Below are 15,282 nucleotides of genomic sequence, written 5' to 3' on the forward strand. Positions count from 1 at the left end.
TCTCATTGTCTGGCCTGGGGCTATTATTGCCAAGTTATTTTTACTTCCTTCAGTGCTGACTTAAATCATGCCACTGAATTTTTGAATTAACAGCAGTTTAGTCACACAGATTAAATGAAAGACATTCAATAATACTTCAAATTGGTTTTTTAAAAAAGCTTATTTAAATATTGTTGTAAAGGGGCTTTATATTATAGGTACTTTGATGCACAGTAAGTTTATTGAAATATATTTGTTTCAGTAGAACATTTGGAATTTACCACTTGAAAAATACAAGTCTGAAATGTGACTATAGCATTCAGTGTATGGGGGACAAAACAAATGTGCAAGCATGTTACTAGCTCTATTATTGACAGTGTAGATAAAGTTGATCTCACCCTCTGTAAGCATATATATGTATTTACATAGGCATATAAGCCTGCATAATGGACAACTTGTTAAGCATTTTATGGGAAGTAGATATTGTAAATAAATATCTTAATATTTATGTGGGCTCCTTGGACCAGGGATTGCCTTTATAGAGTGTTTGAAAGCACCTACTGGACATTACTGTAATTAATGTTAAATATTTCACACGTACGTGTAACAAGCCAAATTTAAGACCCTGCCTAACGAAGTAATTTTTAGAGCTACCTTGTAAACCCATGGTTTGCCGTCCAACTATCAACTTCTGAGTTGAAGGATAAGACCACTTTACATGATGATCCTTAGCAAGGTCTCCCCAAATAGACATCTTAACTAACAATACCCAAGTCCCACAACAATCTATAGGTGCTTCCTTGAAGCAAAGAGCTACTCTTCCCATTGACACTATAAAGCTGAATGACTGTATAACTCAGCTCTTACACAGGAGTTGAACAGCCATTCCCTGAGCTGGAATGTACCTATCAAAGGGGATTTCTCTCTGAAAAGTCAAGTTGATGGATTTCTGCTACTCCCTTTTGAGTTACTGAAATTAACAGTGGCTTGCAGCCATATTCCTATTATGCAATATTTCACCACAGCAAGTTGTATTGGAGGGCACTGAGGTCATCACTAAATGCATGCTTTTAAAATAGGTGTCCTTTGGAGGAAGCTACAACATCTGTGAATACCAAAGCCATCAATCAGGGCCCTCAGATGCTCCTTATTTAAAGTAAAGTAAACAGAAACCTTGTCTATTCTAGAAAGCTTATGCCACTGAAGCCTGCACCAGCGCAAACTATAATAATACAGTGTCCACATTAGCCATCTCATTCCAGGCGTATACAGAGCACTATACCCACAAAAACACTCCCTGCCCATTGCAGTAGTACCTGTCCTACAGCTATGGGCGCGGCTCCCTATTCACTGCCTGCCCATTTTCATGCTTATAAAAATTAAATACCAAATGCAAGAGAGAGAGAGCGAGCGCGTGTGAGTGAGTGAGTGAGTGAGTGAGTGTGTTTGACAAGTAAAAGTGTCTCTGCTCTGCACTGCAGAGCCTTAACCAGAGTGGTCAGTAGAGGTAGGTCAGATATTGTGAGACACCACCAGAAGGATCAATTGCCCTAATGCAGCTGAAACCCCATTGCTTGTTTAGCATTGTGATCCCACAGAGACGTGGTTCAGGACCAGCAGTGATAACCCCTACTCAAGCAAGTGCAGCAACAAAAAAACCAAGAGTGCTGACAACGGTCCCATATCACAGTGAGCATTTGTGTGGGGACACAAGTGTAATATGGGCGCCTGCAATGCTAGAATTATCTAGTGCAGAGCCTTCCTATAGTGTTAAGTACTCTAGATTGCAAGTGCTATGATTTGAGGGGAACCTATGATGAAATCAAGGAGATTTAACCAAACATACCTGAGCCTTGTAGAGACTTCACCTTCTTCTTGAGCAACCCATCTCACATCTGCAAAAGAGGCTACTGAGTCTTCTCTGAGCTGCTTAGGATGGTTTCCTTCTGCAAAGTGAGAGGTAACCTATAATTTTAAAGGCAAAATTGCATTTTTTAAAATTAATAAGGGATTGTTACTTTTGAAAGCACTCTCCAATCAACTTTACAGCTGCATTTAAAAGAGTACAATAGCTTGATACTGCATGTAGCTATTAAGAATACACACAAGACACCAAGGATCTTCGCATACTTGGCACTATCTAAGGCCTGGTCTACACTAGGGTCGGGGGTCGAACTAAGGTACGCGACTTCAGCTACGCGAATAGCGTAGCTGAAGTCGAACTACCTAGTTCGAACTTCTTACCTGTCCAGACGCCGCGGGATCGAAGTCCGCGGCTCCCCCGTCGACTCCGCCATTCGCGGTGAAGGAGTTCCGGAGTCGACGGGAGCGCATTCAGAGTTCGAACTATCGCGTCTAGATTAGATGCGATAGTTCGAACTCCGAGAAGTCGAATGCTACCCGTCGACCCGGCGGTAAGTATGGACGTACCCTAAGATAGTATCCAAAGCCCACTGAAGTCAATAAAAACAAAAACAACGAGGAGTCCTTGTGGCACCTTAGAGACTAACAAATGAACTTGTGCCCAAATATTCGTGGGCCCACGAAAGCTTATGCCCAAATAAATGCGTTAGTCTCTAAGGTGCCACAAGGACTCCTCGTTGTTTTTGCTGATAGAGACTAACACGGCTACCACTCTGAAACGTGTCACTGAAGTCAATGACTTCCATAAGCATTGGATCAGGCTCCTGGTTTTTACAGAGATTATTTTTGCTACATAAAAGGTCACAGCAAGTTTCCTAGGGTATATAACCAGCTTATTTAGCACTATAAAGTCAATACAAGTTATTTGTTATATAGGAGATAAGCAACCAAGTACTTCACTGGCACAGGCAGGCAAAGTATTCTAAGGGTACCTCTATACTACCTGCCGGATTGGCGGGTAGCGATCGATCTATCAGGGATCGATTTATCACGTGTAGTGTAGACGCAATAAATCGAACCCTGATCACTCTCCTGTCGACTGCTGAACTCCAGCTTGGCAAGAGGCGAAAGCAAAGTTGATGGGAGAGTGGCGGCCGTCGATCCCGCGCCGCGAGGACTTCAAAGTAAGTGATTCTAAGTCAATCTAAGATACGTCGACTTCAGCTACGCTATTCTCATAGCTGAAGTTGCATATCTTAGATCGATCCCACGCCTCAGTGTAGACCAGGCCAAAGTCTACGAGCAGTCACCACTCAATTAATTATACTAAATCAAACGTTTTAATAGTTTAATAGGGTCACTAGAACTTCCTATTTTGATCAGATTTTTTTATTGTAATTTATTTTGAAAGTGAAATATTTTAAGTTAAGTATGGTACTTGCCCCTTTCCCCCTTCAAAACTGATGTTCTCTCTGCAAATGTCAGGGCTTGAAAGAAGTTAGTATTTACATGCCCACTGCAGAAATTAGAAAACTGAAAACAACTGGCACAAGTGAGCAAGTTACTGATACTTCCCAGTCCAACAATTACAAGTCTTTTCGTGTACAAGAGGGAGGGAAGAGACGGGAGGGAATGGGGACACGACACTAAGGTTTTAATGAATTGTCTGTCCCTGTGAGCCCTGTACCAAACAAATTCAAAACTGCTTATAAAAGAGGTTCTGTTGTATTGCACTATTAAGCTGCTACATTATAGGTTACTCAATACTATGAGCCTCGCATACAAATATGGAAAGTCAACTGCATCTGCCATTTCATTGGAATTAAAAAACCAAGTAATCCTCTGAGGCAATAGAAAGGAAAGCTACTGCAATAGCTAACCCCTAAGATGGGGGCGGGCAAACTTTTTTGCCCAATGGCCACATCGGGATTGTGAAATTGTACGGAGGGCCGGGTAGGAAAGGCTGTGCCTCCCCAAACATCCTGGCCCCCGCCCCCTCCCACTTACCATCCCCGACTGCCCCCCTCAGAACTCCTCACCCATCCAACCCCCACTGCTCCTTGTCACCTGGCTGCCCCCTCCCAGGATCCCCCGCTCCTAACCACCACCCCTGGGACCCCCTATCCAACCCCCCGTTCCCTGTCCCCTGACTGCCCCACCCAGAATCTCCACCCCATCCACCACCCCCTGCTTCCTGTCCCCTGACTGCCCCAACCTCTATCCACACCCCCGCCCCCTAACAGGCCCCCGAAACCCCACCTCCTATCCAATGGCCCCTGCTCCTTGTTCCCTAACTGAACACCCCCAACCTCAGACCCATCCAACCCCCGCCCCCACTCCCTGTCCCCTTACCATGCTGCTCAGAGCAGCAGTTTGCAGCCCCACCACCCGGCTGGAGCCAGCCATGCCACCCGCGCTGCCCGTCAGGAGCGGCAAGCTAGAGCGCTGACGGCACAGCGAGGTGAGGCTGCGGGGGGAGGGAGGACAGCAGGAGAGAGGCTGGGGCTAGCCTCCCCGGCCAGGAGCTCAAGGGCCACGCGGGATGGTCCCGTGGGACTGATGTGGCCCACGGACCATAGTTTGCCCACCTCTACCCTAAGATATTAAACCCTCAAATAAAAATTTAGGTTATGTCAGTCTCTATTGTTTTAAGATTGGTGGAATAAAAGCTTGCCATGTGGTAAAGCACATATGAACAAGGTAGTAACGCATACATATCTCCAACCTGTTTATCAGAAGTTCAAGGTGAAATGAAGACTTGTAGAAAATATGGGTTATGGTTCTTAGCTGGAGTTAAGACACTTTGATTATAGGCATGCACTAATGGCTGAAGCAATTAATTTTTTTTAAAAAGTAACTTACAGCAGGTTCAGTGCATGGTCCTTTCATACTATAGCTAAAGCTAGCAGGAAAGAAAAAAGGAAAAGAGATATCTATAGGAAAGTTTCAGCATAGCAACAGTCTCAAAGGAAAACAGTCAAGACAGATGCTGAAAAGAACACTCAGAATGGCATCTTTTGAGTCAAACACATCGAAACCATACTTATGCATCTCTAACATGCTGGACAAGAGCAAAAGGCTTGTATACAGTGCTTTAAATAAACAACTTTAATGGGATTTAAAGGTTTAATTTGTTGACTAAAGCTCAGGTATTTACAAGATTTCAAAGTCCGTTCATTAGAACCGCTGTGCTTCTTCTTCAGATCATCATCTTTCATTCACTGTATTATCACAATCAGATTTATATACTAAGGTAAATACAAATTTTAAACTTGAGTGACTTTATTCCTGAAATAGTTTATTCTACAAAATGTCTGGCAAATGCCAGACACTTCATTAATAGTAATGCAAAGTCTAGATTGAGATATTAATATTTGATTCATATAAGAAGCAGGAACGTCAAGTTAGGGTTCCTACAGGCATAGTGTTCTTGTAAGAAGACAATACAAGACACAAGAAATGAAGTTATCTGGCTAATAAAATGGTAAGGAACTTAATTTCTCTTTAACAGCAGAGGGAGGTCTTCTTATCAACATCACACATTAAATCAACTCTTATGCCATTAAGGAAAATTAGAGAAGCAAATATATTTTAAGCCAGGGGTTCTCAAACTGGGGGTCGGGACCCCTCAGGGGGTCGCAAGGTTATTTAATGGGGAGTCATGAGCTCTCAGCCTCCACCCCAAACCCCACTTTGCCTTCAGCATTTATAATGGTGTTAAATATATAAAAACAACATGTTTTTAATTTGCGGGGGGGTGTCGCACTCAGAGGCTATGTGAAATGGGTCACCAGGACAAAAGTTTGAGAACCACTGTTTTAAGAAGTGAAAAGCCTACATTTGTTTGAATTACCAACCCTTAAAATGGACACATTTCCCAATCAGCAAACTTTCTACACAAAGCCTTCTTCCCCTCTCCCCACATCTCTCAAAAAAGACTAATGTGGTTTCTTTCTCAGCTCAAGAATTGCAGCCCCTCCAAATTATTCTATTTGGAAACTTTCCTTTGCTATCCAGAACAGTGTTTTAAAAAGCACGTGTTGCGGTTTCTGTATTTTCCATCTGTTCCAGAAAGACGTGTTGTTACAACACAAGGAGGAGGAAATAACCACCTCTTGTTTACGTCATTACCACCCCCCCTTAACTTTTTAGTCTGTTAACATAAGAAGTGTACAATTCAGAGTACAGCACAGAATTTGACATATTCTTCTTTCACCTACACAGTTCAAGTTTATATTTAAAGACTAAACAAATAGTGAGCTCACACTATCTTGCTTACCGTATTCACCTTCAGAGAATTTGTATCATGTGCATAAGCAACATGTATTTACTTTCCACTCATTCTTAAGTAACATTGTTTGCACTTCCATTACTCAGGTTTATCAGTTGGCTTTGGAAGTTATTTCTGACGTTACCTATTTTTTGGCCACAGCAGAGTTTGCTTTTTACTTTTGTAACCAAAAAAGTCTCTTGCCTTGGAAGAGAGCAGTCAAGAATGGCAAGCTGCTAAGTTTTCCTGAAGAGGGTTTTTTGTTTTGTTTTTTTTAAAAGAGCAACATACAATAAATTGTAGTCTTCTGTGGTGAATGCCCCAGACAATCAAGGCATCCAGGAGATTATGAACTTGCCTTTTACATCCTTAGAAGTCAACCCAGAGGACTCCCACTTTTGTGATGAGCTAGCATACGCTGCAGTAGCAATGTTTACCACAGTACATCAGATTGGAGCAGGCCAATTGAAGTAGGGCTTTTTGAAATAATGCTTAGTTTTAAAAGCAGGAACTATTTTACAGACAAAGCTCTACAAGAGCCACACAGTGCTATTTTACAAATTAACATTCCTACAGGCTGGATGAAGTCCATTGGAAGTTTCATGGTGTAACAGCAATGTAACATTTCCTGGGGTATCAGAGTAGAAACTGAAGAGACTAGACCAGGGGTCGGCAACCTTTCAGAAGTGGTGTGCCGAGTCTTCATTTATTCACTCTAATTTAAGGTTTCATGTGCCAGTGATACATTTTAACATTTTTAGAAGGTCTCTTTCTGTAAGTCTATAATATATAACTAAACGATTGTTGTATAAAGTAAATAAGGTTTTTAAGATGTTTAAGAAGCTTAATTTAAAATTAAATTAAAATGCAGAGCCCTCTGAACTGGTGGCCAGGACCTGGGCAGTGTGAGTGCCACTGAAAGTCAGTTTGCATGCTGCCTTTGGCACATGTGCCATAGGTTGCCTACCCCTGAACTAGACTTTGGCAAGACATGGGGGTGGACAGCGAGGAGAAGGGAGGAAAACTAACTTTGGTATGAACGAGGGGCCTCTTCTACTCCGCTTATTTGAAGCATCCAAGATAACCTACATATTTAGTTTTAAATGTACCTGCAAATCAAAGTCCTCTAACACAAAACAAACGCCATAGAGAAAAATGGAAAAGTATTTTAAGAAGGATTTTAAACTGTGGAGAATTCCTACCTGAAACCGAACTCTTGGGCACTGGATAAGAGAGAGGTTAGTACCAATTTTCCTTACAATACTTCGAGATGAACCATAAGACCTGCCTGACCAGAGCACCTGAGGAAAAAAATTAGGTGAACTGTTATAGTACTTGTTAGATCATTTACCCAATATACAATACAATAAAAATATTTTGCTCCAACCAGCAATATTTGTACTGTATAATGTTTAAGTGTACACATACCAAAAATTACATATTCCCCTGTAGCATGGAAGACATGCTATGCACTCAAATTCATACTGGTCACCCACACTATTTTGAAAGTCATATTTTAACTTGCTTGCATCAGCACAAATAATTGATTTTAACTATTTGCAGCATGTTCAGTGCTATTCAAAGACCCTAAGGAATTCACATTCTGTGTGACAGACCTCAAGTCACAACACATTGAAACACTCAGGACAGAGCTATCTAACTTTTTTTTTTTTTTCAATAGATGAAGGAAGTTAACTTGGAAAGGAAAAGGAATTTGAAGTAGGTCAAATACCTCGTTCCAAGACATGGACAAAACCAGAGTTTAGAGTTTTTAATAATTATTGAGTTATCCCTAGCTCTGTTTCCCAGCACATTCTCTTTCTTGCCTTAGAATGAAAGCTCTTTGGGCCAGGGACTGCCTTTACTTGTGTATCATACAGCACAAGGCACACTGATGCTGCTAGGATAACTACCAACTAGCGGCCAAGCAGATTGGCCAAGCAGTTGCGGGATTTCTTTATAGTTTATGAAAAAAATGCCAAGCAGGTGATGGGAAGGGAAGGAGGAAAGACTTGTAGGAAGAGAACAGGACGCTTCCAATCATGACAAGTCTCTCATCATACCTAGTGAACATGAAGGTGTGCATAGCATTTCAGCACATCTGTTCATTTGAACTGCTTTCTGCTGAAGTTTAATCAGGTTTCTTCCTTTTGTGTTCTTCCATGGGGACTTTGCATTTTTGATTCAACAGTATTCTATATTGTTAAAAAAAATAAGATGACCAGACCTTTTAAAATATTCCAAGGAGGTGGAATATTTTCAATTTATAGCAATAAAAGTCCCTATGTCCAAAGCCACATACAGGATTTTGAGCAAACAAAAAGCCACAAGTACAACAAAGCTTGGACACTTGGCAACATGCTAGAAACCTACATTTGACAAAACATATGCAAAGCCACGATTGGTTCTTCATTTGCTCTGTTGCTGGCTCTGAACATTTACATATGTCATTGCCTATGACAGGAAGTTTTCAGGAGATGGAGTGAGCATCTGATCCCAGGAGTGTATTTGGAAAATAAATAAAAAGGAAAGAAATAACCAGAAGGATGTCACTTAGTCTTCATACAACTATCGGGATAAGAAGGACCAAAGAATAATGGGAAGAGAGCATTACAGAGTATGTGGTTAATTACTAGCAGGGACTATAATTAGATATTTTTCCAACAATGACGTAGTCTATGCTGTTTGCAGAGTTGTTGTAGCCATGTTGGAGAGACAACGGGTGAGGTAATCTCTTTTATTGGACTAACTTCTGTTGGTGAAAAACACCTTTTGAGCTACACACAGCTCTTCCTCAGGTCTGGGAAAGGTAATCTGAGTGTAACAGCAAAAATACAAGGTGGAACAAGGTGTGTTAACTCCTTATGCTTAACAATGTTGCAACAGACCATTCAAGATGAAGTGGCCAATTAACACCTCTGTATACATAGGACAAAGGCGGTTTAATGGGTTACAAACTGTTGTAATGAGATATAAAGTCAGTGTCTCTACTCAGTTCATGATTTTTAGCATCTAGCAAAGTTAAGAATTTAAGATCCTAGGCTCGTCTTTCAAAGGTGTTGTGCAGAGGACGAGGCCTGAGGTGTCCGTTATAGAATGATTGCTCTGTGAAAAACGTTCACCCAGGGGTGATATGGTGTTTGTGTCTTATCTTTCTGGGCAAGTTCATTTGAGAGTATAGTGAATGTCTGGTTTCCCCCACATACACCTCTACCACAATATAACACAACCCGATATAACACGAATTCAGATATAAAGCGGTAAAGCAGCACTCCCGCGGATCAAAGCAAGCTCGATATAACACAGTAAGATTTTTTGGCTCCTGAGGACTGCGTTATATCGGGGTAGAGGTGTAGTTGTTATTGAGGCATTTAGTGCACTGGATGAGGCACACTAGATATTGTGAAAGGCATGTGTAGAACCCATGTATCTTGAAAGGTGTGTTGTGGAGGGGTGCTGATCCTTGTAGAAGTGGAGATATATCTGCAGGTTTTGTATCTGTTGTTCTGGCAGGGTCTGGTGTCACTGAGTTGGTGTGCCCTGGTCTGTGGGGAGCTTGCTTCTGATGATAAGTTTGGCAAGGTTGGAGTCGGGTGGGCCTGGAGGGTTGTTTGAAAGCCAGAAGAAGGGATTTGGCCAGTAACTTTCCACACACAGGGGCTGTGGGCTTTGTTTGGGACAGTACATTTCCATGCACATGGAAGAGGATATAAAAAGACACTGAAAACATCTCCATGTTGCCTCTTTCCTGATATAATTCTCTGGACTGTGGATTTACAACTAAAAGGAACATCTTGAACTATAGACTGAGGGTCTTCCAATCTTACTGGAGAGACTTTACAAGCTAACAGTCTATTCTAACACTGCTACAAACCTGACAAGGACTTTGCAATTGTGTGTATAATACACACACACACACACACACAAAATCTATTAACCATTTATAGCTCTTTTCTTAATTCTTGTTAGTTAGTTTACTAAGGATTGGCTGACAGTGTGATATTTGGGTAAAATTGGAGATTCATATTGAGCTGGGGGTATGTGTCTGATCCTTTGGGATTAGAAAGAACCTGACATATGGTGAAATGGGTTTTCAATAACCTCACACTAGATTAGATTAAGTTGCCTGGATAGGAACCAAGGGCTGGAATGCCAAAAGAGGCCTGTGTTTGGCTTCTGGTTAACCAGTGTGGTACTGCAGAAGCTCCAGGCCAATGGGGGCTGCAGGAAGCAGCGCAGGCCGAGGGATGTGCTGGCCACCCTTTCCGCAGCCCCCATTGGCCTGGAGCGTCGAACCGCGGCCAGTGGGAGCTGCGATCAGCCGGACTTGTGGACGCGGCAGGTAAACAAACTGGCCCGGCCCACCAGGGGCTCTCTCTGAACAAGCGGTGGACCGGCTTTGAGAACCACTGGTTTAGACTATAGGCTACATAACCAGTGGAAGTCATTCAAAATTGGATTTGAGAATGTACCTTAACATAGTGTATAGTGGGGAGAGGAGGAGAATCAGCAGCTAATAAGAGGAAGCAAGTAGGCTAGGTGACTTAACTGCCTCAACCCCCCAAATGAGAAATGTTATAAAAATCTACAACACTTGGTGTTTGGAAATTTAATTGTTACCACAAGCCTGCTATGGGAAGAGAAAGAGCGGGGGGAGAAGAAAAAAAAAAGAAAGAAGAAACTGGAGCTGTTCTTTCACATATTAAGAATATTTTTTTAAAAAATGGACCCAAAGATATATGACAATGACTATGTCAATCCAGTTGATAGTCCAGATTGCTTTGTTTTGATGCTCTGAATTGGTTGTGAAGAGGATCCAGCAAGGATGCTCAGGATTTCTATGGCTGTACATCTCAGTTTCATGTTCAAAGAACTGATGTCTGGTATGAATTTGTGTTCCTATTCTCTAATCTTTTATTTTAGATTATCATAAGGCACTAATTATGTCATATGTAAACTGTGTTTTATAATTTCAGCTCACCAGCTCTCCTGACAAAAAGGTCATCAATCTACAATAATCTGGCTATATAGGAATTTAAATATAACAATTGCAAATCCTTTCCCATCCTCCCTGTGCATTTAAGATTTAAGTGGAAGAATATGTAGGAGGTCTCACAGGGGAAGACTGCACCTAAGCTACTGCTTCTGTTCAGAGTGGCTCCCAACAGTGTCAGTAGGAAAACGGTTGCTGTGCAACTGTTTTAGTTTTGATCTGCTGCTTCTGCTGAGCAGTGAAAGAAAGGGCTACAGTGCTGCATGAGGCAGGGGGTCGAGAAGTGTACACACTCCATTCTGCTTCCCATCAGAGAGTGCAGCTCTGCTGCTCTTGCACATAGCACAGCCTTCAAAAAAAGAAACAAGGACAACACAATTAGGATCACAGTAGTTCTGTGGTGCTTTGCTGGTGGCTTGGAAATTATGGCAGGAAGAAGAATACGTTATGGGCTCCTGGAAGGAGGGAAAAGGAGAGAAAGGTTACAATGAAACAGGAAATTTTATGGGGTATAGAGGAGAGGCAAAGGGGAAAAGTATATGGTGTGGTTGGCTGGCTGATTGACAGCATGTGCAAAACAAGGTCAAGAATGGTCTCTATCACCACTGCCCCTCCCTTGAGGTGTGGAAAGGTTTTGGGATAGGTGAAGCCAGAAGAGTACCACTTTTGCAGCTCTCAGACCTACTAGAATGGGAGAAAGGGGTGTTACTGAACAGACTACAGGTATGTCCACACGGCAGCACTGAGTCTGAGCTCAGGTCTACGGACTCAGGCTCATGCTACAGCAACAAAAAACAAAAACAAAAAAGCTATGCAGATGTTCTGGCTCACGCTTGCACTCTGAAACCCACCCACTTTCCTGGGCTTCAGAGCCTGAATGTCTACATGGCTATTTCTAGTATCTCAGGGCTTGTCTACGCTGGCACTTAACACCGCTGCAACTTTCTCACTCAGAGGTGTGAAAAAAAACACACCCTTGAGTGCTGCAAGTTTCAGTGCTGTAAAGTGCCAATGTAGACAGTGCACCAGCTATTCCCTTCGTGGGGATGGGGTTTTTTTGTTTTTTGTTTTTTTTTACCTCAGAGAGTTCTCCCAGCGCTATGCCACGACTACACAAGCCATGTTAAAGCGCTGCTACAGTAGCGCTTTAACATTGCCAGTGAAGACATGCCCTTAATAAGAGCCTGAGTCTGTAGTCCAGAGCTCAGACTCATTGTTGCAGGTAGTTTTTTTGACATGTAGACATACCCTCAAAGATCTGCTAAGTACCACTGTGTTTACAAGCATTTCAGGACCCTGAACTGGTACTAGAATAGCCAGGAGTCTGTAGTCACACTAGTTTATTTGGAAATTAATTTGTGCACCCTGAATGGCAGTGTTACATTACAAGTTATACATTTTGTCATTAAAGCCAGCAGGAACACAACAGCCTGTTTTAACTTTTTATAGAGCAACTATGATCATATACCTAAGATTAGGTTTCATAACCTTGTGTCAGTTAAATTAGATTAATGTAAGAATTATACCAACACAGCATAAAATTTAAAAATGCAGTCTCATATGCTCTCAGTGTGAACTCTATATTTGAGTGGATTACATTTGAAATATTTGTACTCGACAGAATTTCAATGAAGGTGAAACACTTACTGATTCCATGTTTAGTCCAACTTGTGCAAAAACCATCCTAATTACACGTTTAATCCAGCAGATCATCTGGAGTGGCAAAAAGTCTTCACAAACTGGTATTTAAACCTTCCAAACCTACAGGGCTGCTGAGGTTCCATAGTCCCTCTGAAATAAAAGGCAAACATTGTAAAAGGCTTTCTTGAAGTCCAATTCCAATGATGATCAGTAGAAATTGTCTCTGAATGCAGACTTTTTGAGCAACAACTGTTCCCAGTACTTTCACAATAGCCACTTTTTCTATATAGGTTCTAGATTTAAAAGAAAATATATGTGTCACATTTAAGGTACTAAAACTGCTGTTGCAGAATGCAGTAGCCATTCCCATGGCTTTACTTCAGCAATAAGCAGGAGAAGGTCCTAAACATAATTATCTGATAGTTAGTAAGTGACCCTTGCTCACTTGGGAACATCTGTAAACAGCGAATGGCATTTTGGACACCATCAGTTTAAAAGTAACTTCTGTCAAATCCTTTCCCTAGTAAGTGTTACAACTAAGATTACAATAAATAGATTAGAGAAACAAGTATTTATCCTCACAATCTTGTTTACTGTGTTACTCTGTGTTGTTTTAAGTTTGCTTCAAAGGCCAGAGTAGAAGATGAACAAAGGTCCAACCCAAACCTCATTCTTTTATCACAGAAGTGTTTGTGCTGCCACTCAACAACAATTAGTTATCACAGTAGATTCAGGATCATTTTTGGCTTCATCAGACAGTTTATATGCAGAGCCTAAGTCACTGAATCATCCTGAACAACAGGAATTTTGTAGTATGAACTATACATATTGATTTGTTGGAAGCTAGTAAAATTCCTTAGTCACTATCCAAAAAAAAAAAAATGCTTAAGTAATGGGAAAGAAATGATATGCAGGAAATATGCTCAAGTCAGAGGATTAGAAGAGACATGAGAATGCCTGCAAGCATCACAACAGTTAGGACTGCCAGTGTTTCCATTACAAACATGTTTTTTCCAACAGTTTACAACACCAATGCCAAGTTTCCATATGGAGTTATTACCAAGAACTCAGCTCTAAAGATTTTTTTAAGGCGAGGTTAAAAAAGCTGGTTTGACTGAGTTCCTCACCACCACCATCACAAGTAGTTTAGATGTTTACGATTTTTTTGCGCTTGGCGAGAGATTAAGTTTGATAGAACAATTATTCTACAGCAGAGATATTTGGAGAAGTTGACTATTCATAATTCAGGGTGTAATCCACTTCGGTTTTAAGCAATGTCTAGATCAGGGATACTCAGACCTCAGTGGTTCAGGAACCAAATTAACAATCAACGTTACTCAAAAGAACCACAGTAGTGTGAATTCACTGTTTCATTTACTATTTTACATATTCATAATTCTCACAGCAAAGTGACTGACCAAATTTTATCAACAGCAATTGGTTAACAACATAGTAAAAGCATACTGATTAATAATTAAAATCACACAATGTTTTAATATCACATGTTACAACGAGCCACAGGAGACACGTTAAAGAGCCACTTGCAGCTCTCAAGCCTCGGTCTGAGTATCTCCAGTTTAGATACTTAATAAGGCATTCTAGGGTTGAGGGTACCAATTTCACATCATTTAATTCCTTGCTGAAGAAGGTATTGATCTGGCTCTCTCAGAAGTTAATGCAAGTTGTACCATTTAATCAATAGACTCAGAACCATTAAAGCATGAAAGTCTGTTTCAGATGTACTGCATGCAAGCATTGAGTATTCCTCTAGAACACTACATTAACCCAGAACAGATGGTCTTAATGTTTTCATAATCTCCAATTAAGACAAAATACTCATAAAAAACATCAAGGTGAAATATTTTTCGAGATCCATTTGTTTTTTAGAGTTATCACAACCACCCTAAAGACATTTGTTTTGCCTAGATTCTTCTTCATAAAGGGTATGAAGAAGGGTCGAGTGCAGTAGAATCACAACCCTTCCACAATCTACTTATATCCCAAGAATGCAAAGATTTAATCCTGAATGAAATTGCTAGACAGCAATAATGGAAATTCCTAGAATGTGTGTCACCTGTATTTTAGGTAGCTGCCAAATTTGAGAGGAGAAACTCAACATTTGTTCATTTTACCAACCCTAGCAAAAACCTTCATTTGAAATACTTACTTTAAGTAGCAGCAAGATGTTATCCTAAAGAACAAAAGTTACTTAGCACAGTTTTCTATCTTATCTTTTCTCTTGAAACCACAGACATGGATAATATTTAATGCTGGCATACTTATCAGCGTGGCCAAGTGACAGTCACCTCCCAAATGGAGGTTACAGTTTGGAAATTCCTGCTGACAAGTGCCTAAGAAATAAAAGTAATGCACTGAGAGTCTACTCAACTTACCCTTCATGAGAGGAGAAACTCAAAGCAACCTGTTTTTGCAGACTTTGGGTGTTCATTTAAAAAGTTTCTAGCTTTTATGTTTGCAAAATAACCCTCCAAGTATTAAGTTAGCAAACAAAATGATTCAATGGCTGCTGCTGCTC

General features: G+C 41.0%; 1 protein-coding gene across 2 annotated transcripts in view; it reads right to left on the minus strand.

Moving 5' to 3' along the window:
* Window positions 1-15,282, minus strand: part of MTFR1 (mitochondrial fission regulator 1) — a 34,264-nt gene that overhangs the window by 12,662 nt on the left and 6,320 nt on the right. For both annotated transcript variants that reach the window (XM_045004728.1, XM_045004727.1), the window contains exons 2-4: window positions 12,753-12,896; window positions 7,315-7,413; window positions 1,826-1,944 (exon numbers count right to left, since the gene is read on the minus strand). In XM_045004728.1, the coding sequence (XP_044860663.1) occupies window positions 1,826-1,944; window positions 7,315-7,413; window positions 12,753-12,818 (284 nt within the window). In that variant the 5' untranslated portion in view covers window positions 12,819-12,896. The remainder of the gene's footprint in view (window positions 1-1,825; window positions 1,945-7,314; window positions 7,414-12,752; window positions 12,897-15,282) is intronic.

The sequence above is a fragment of the Mauremys mutica genome, chromosome 2 (genome assembly GCF_020497125.1).
Source record: "Mauremys mutica isolate MM-2020 ecotype Southern chromosome 2, ASM2049712v1, whole genome shotgun sequence".
Taxonomy (NCBI): Eukaryota; Metazoa; Chordata; order Testudines; family Geoemydidae; genus Mauremys; species Mauremys mutica.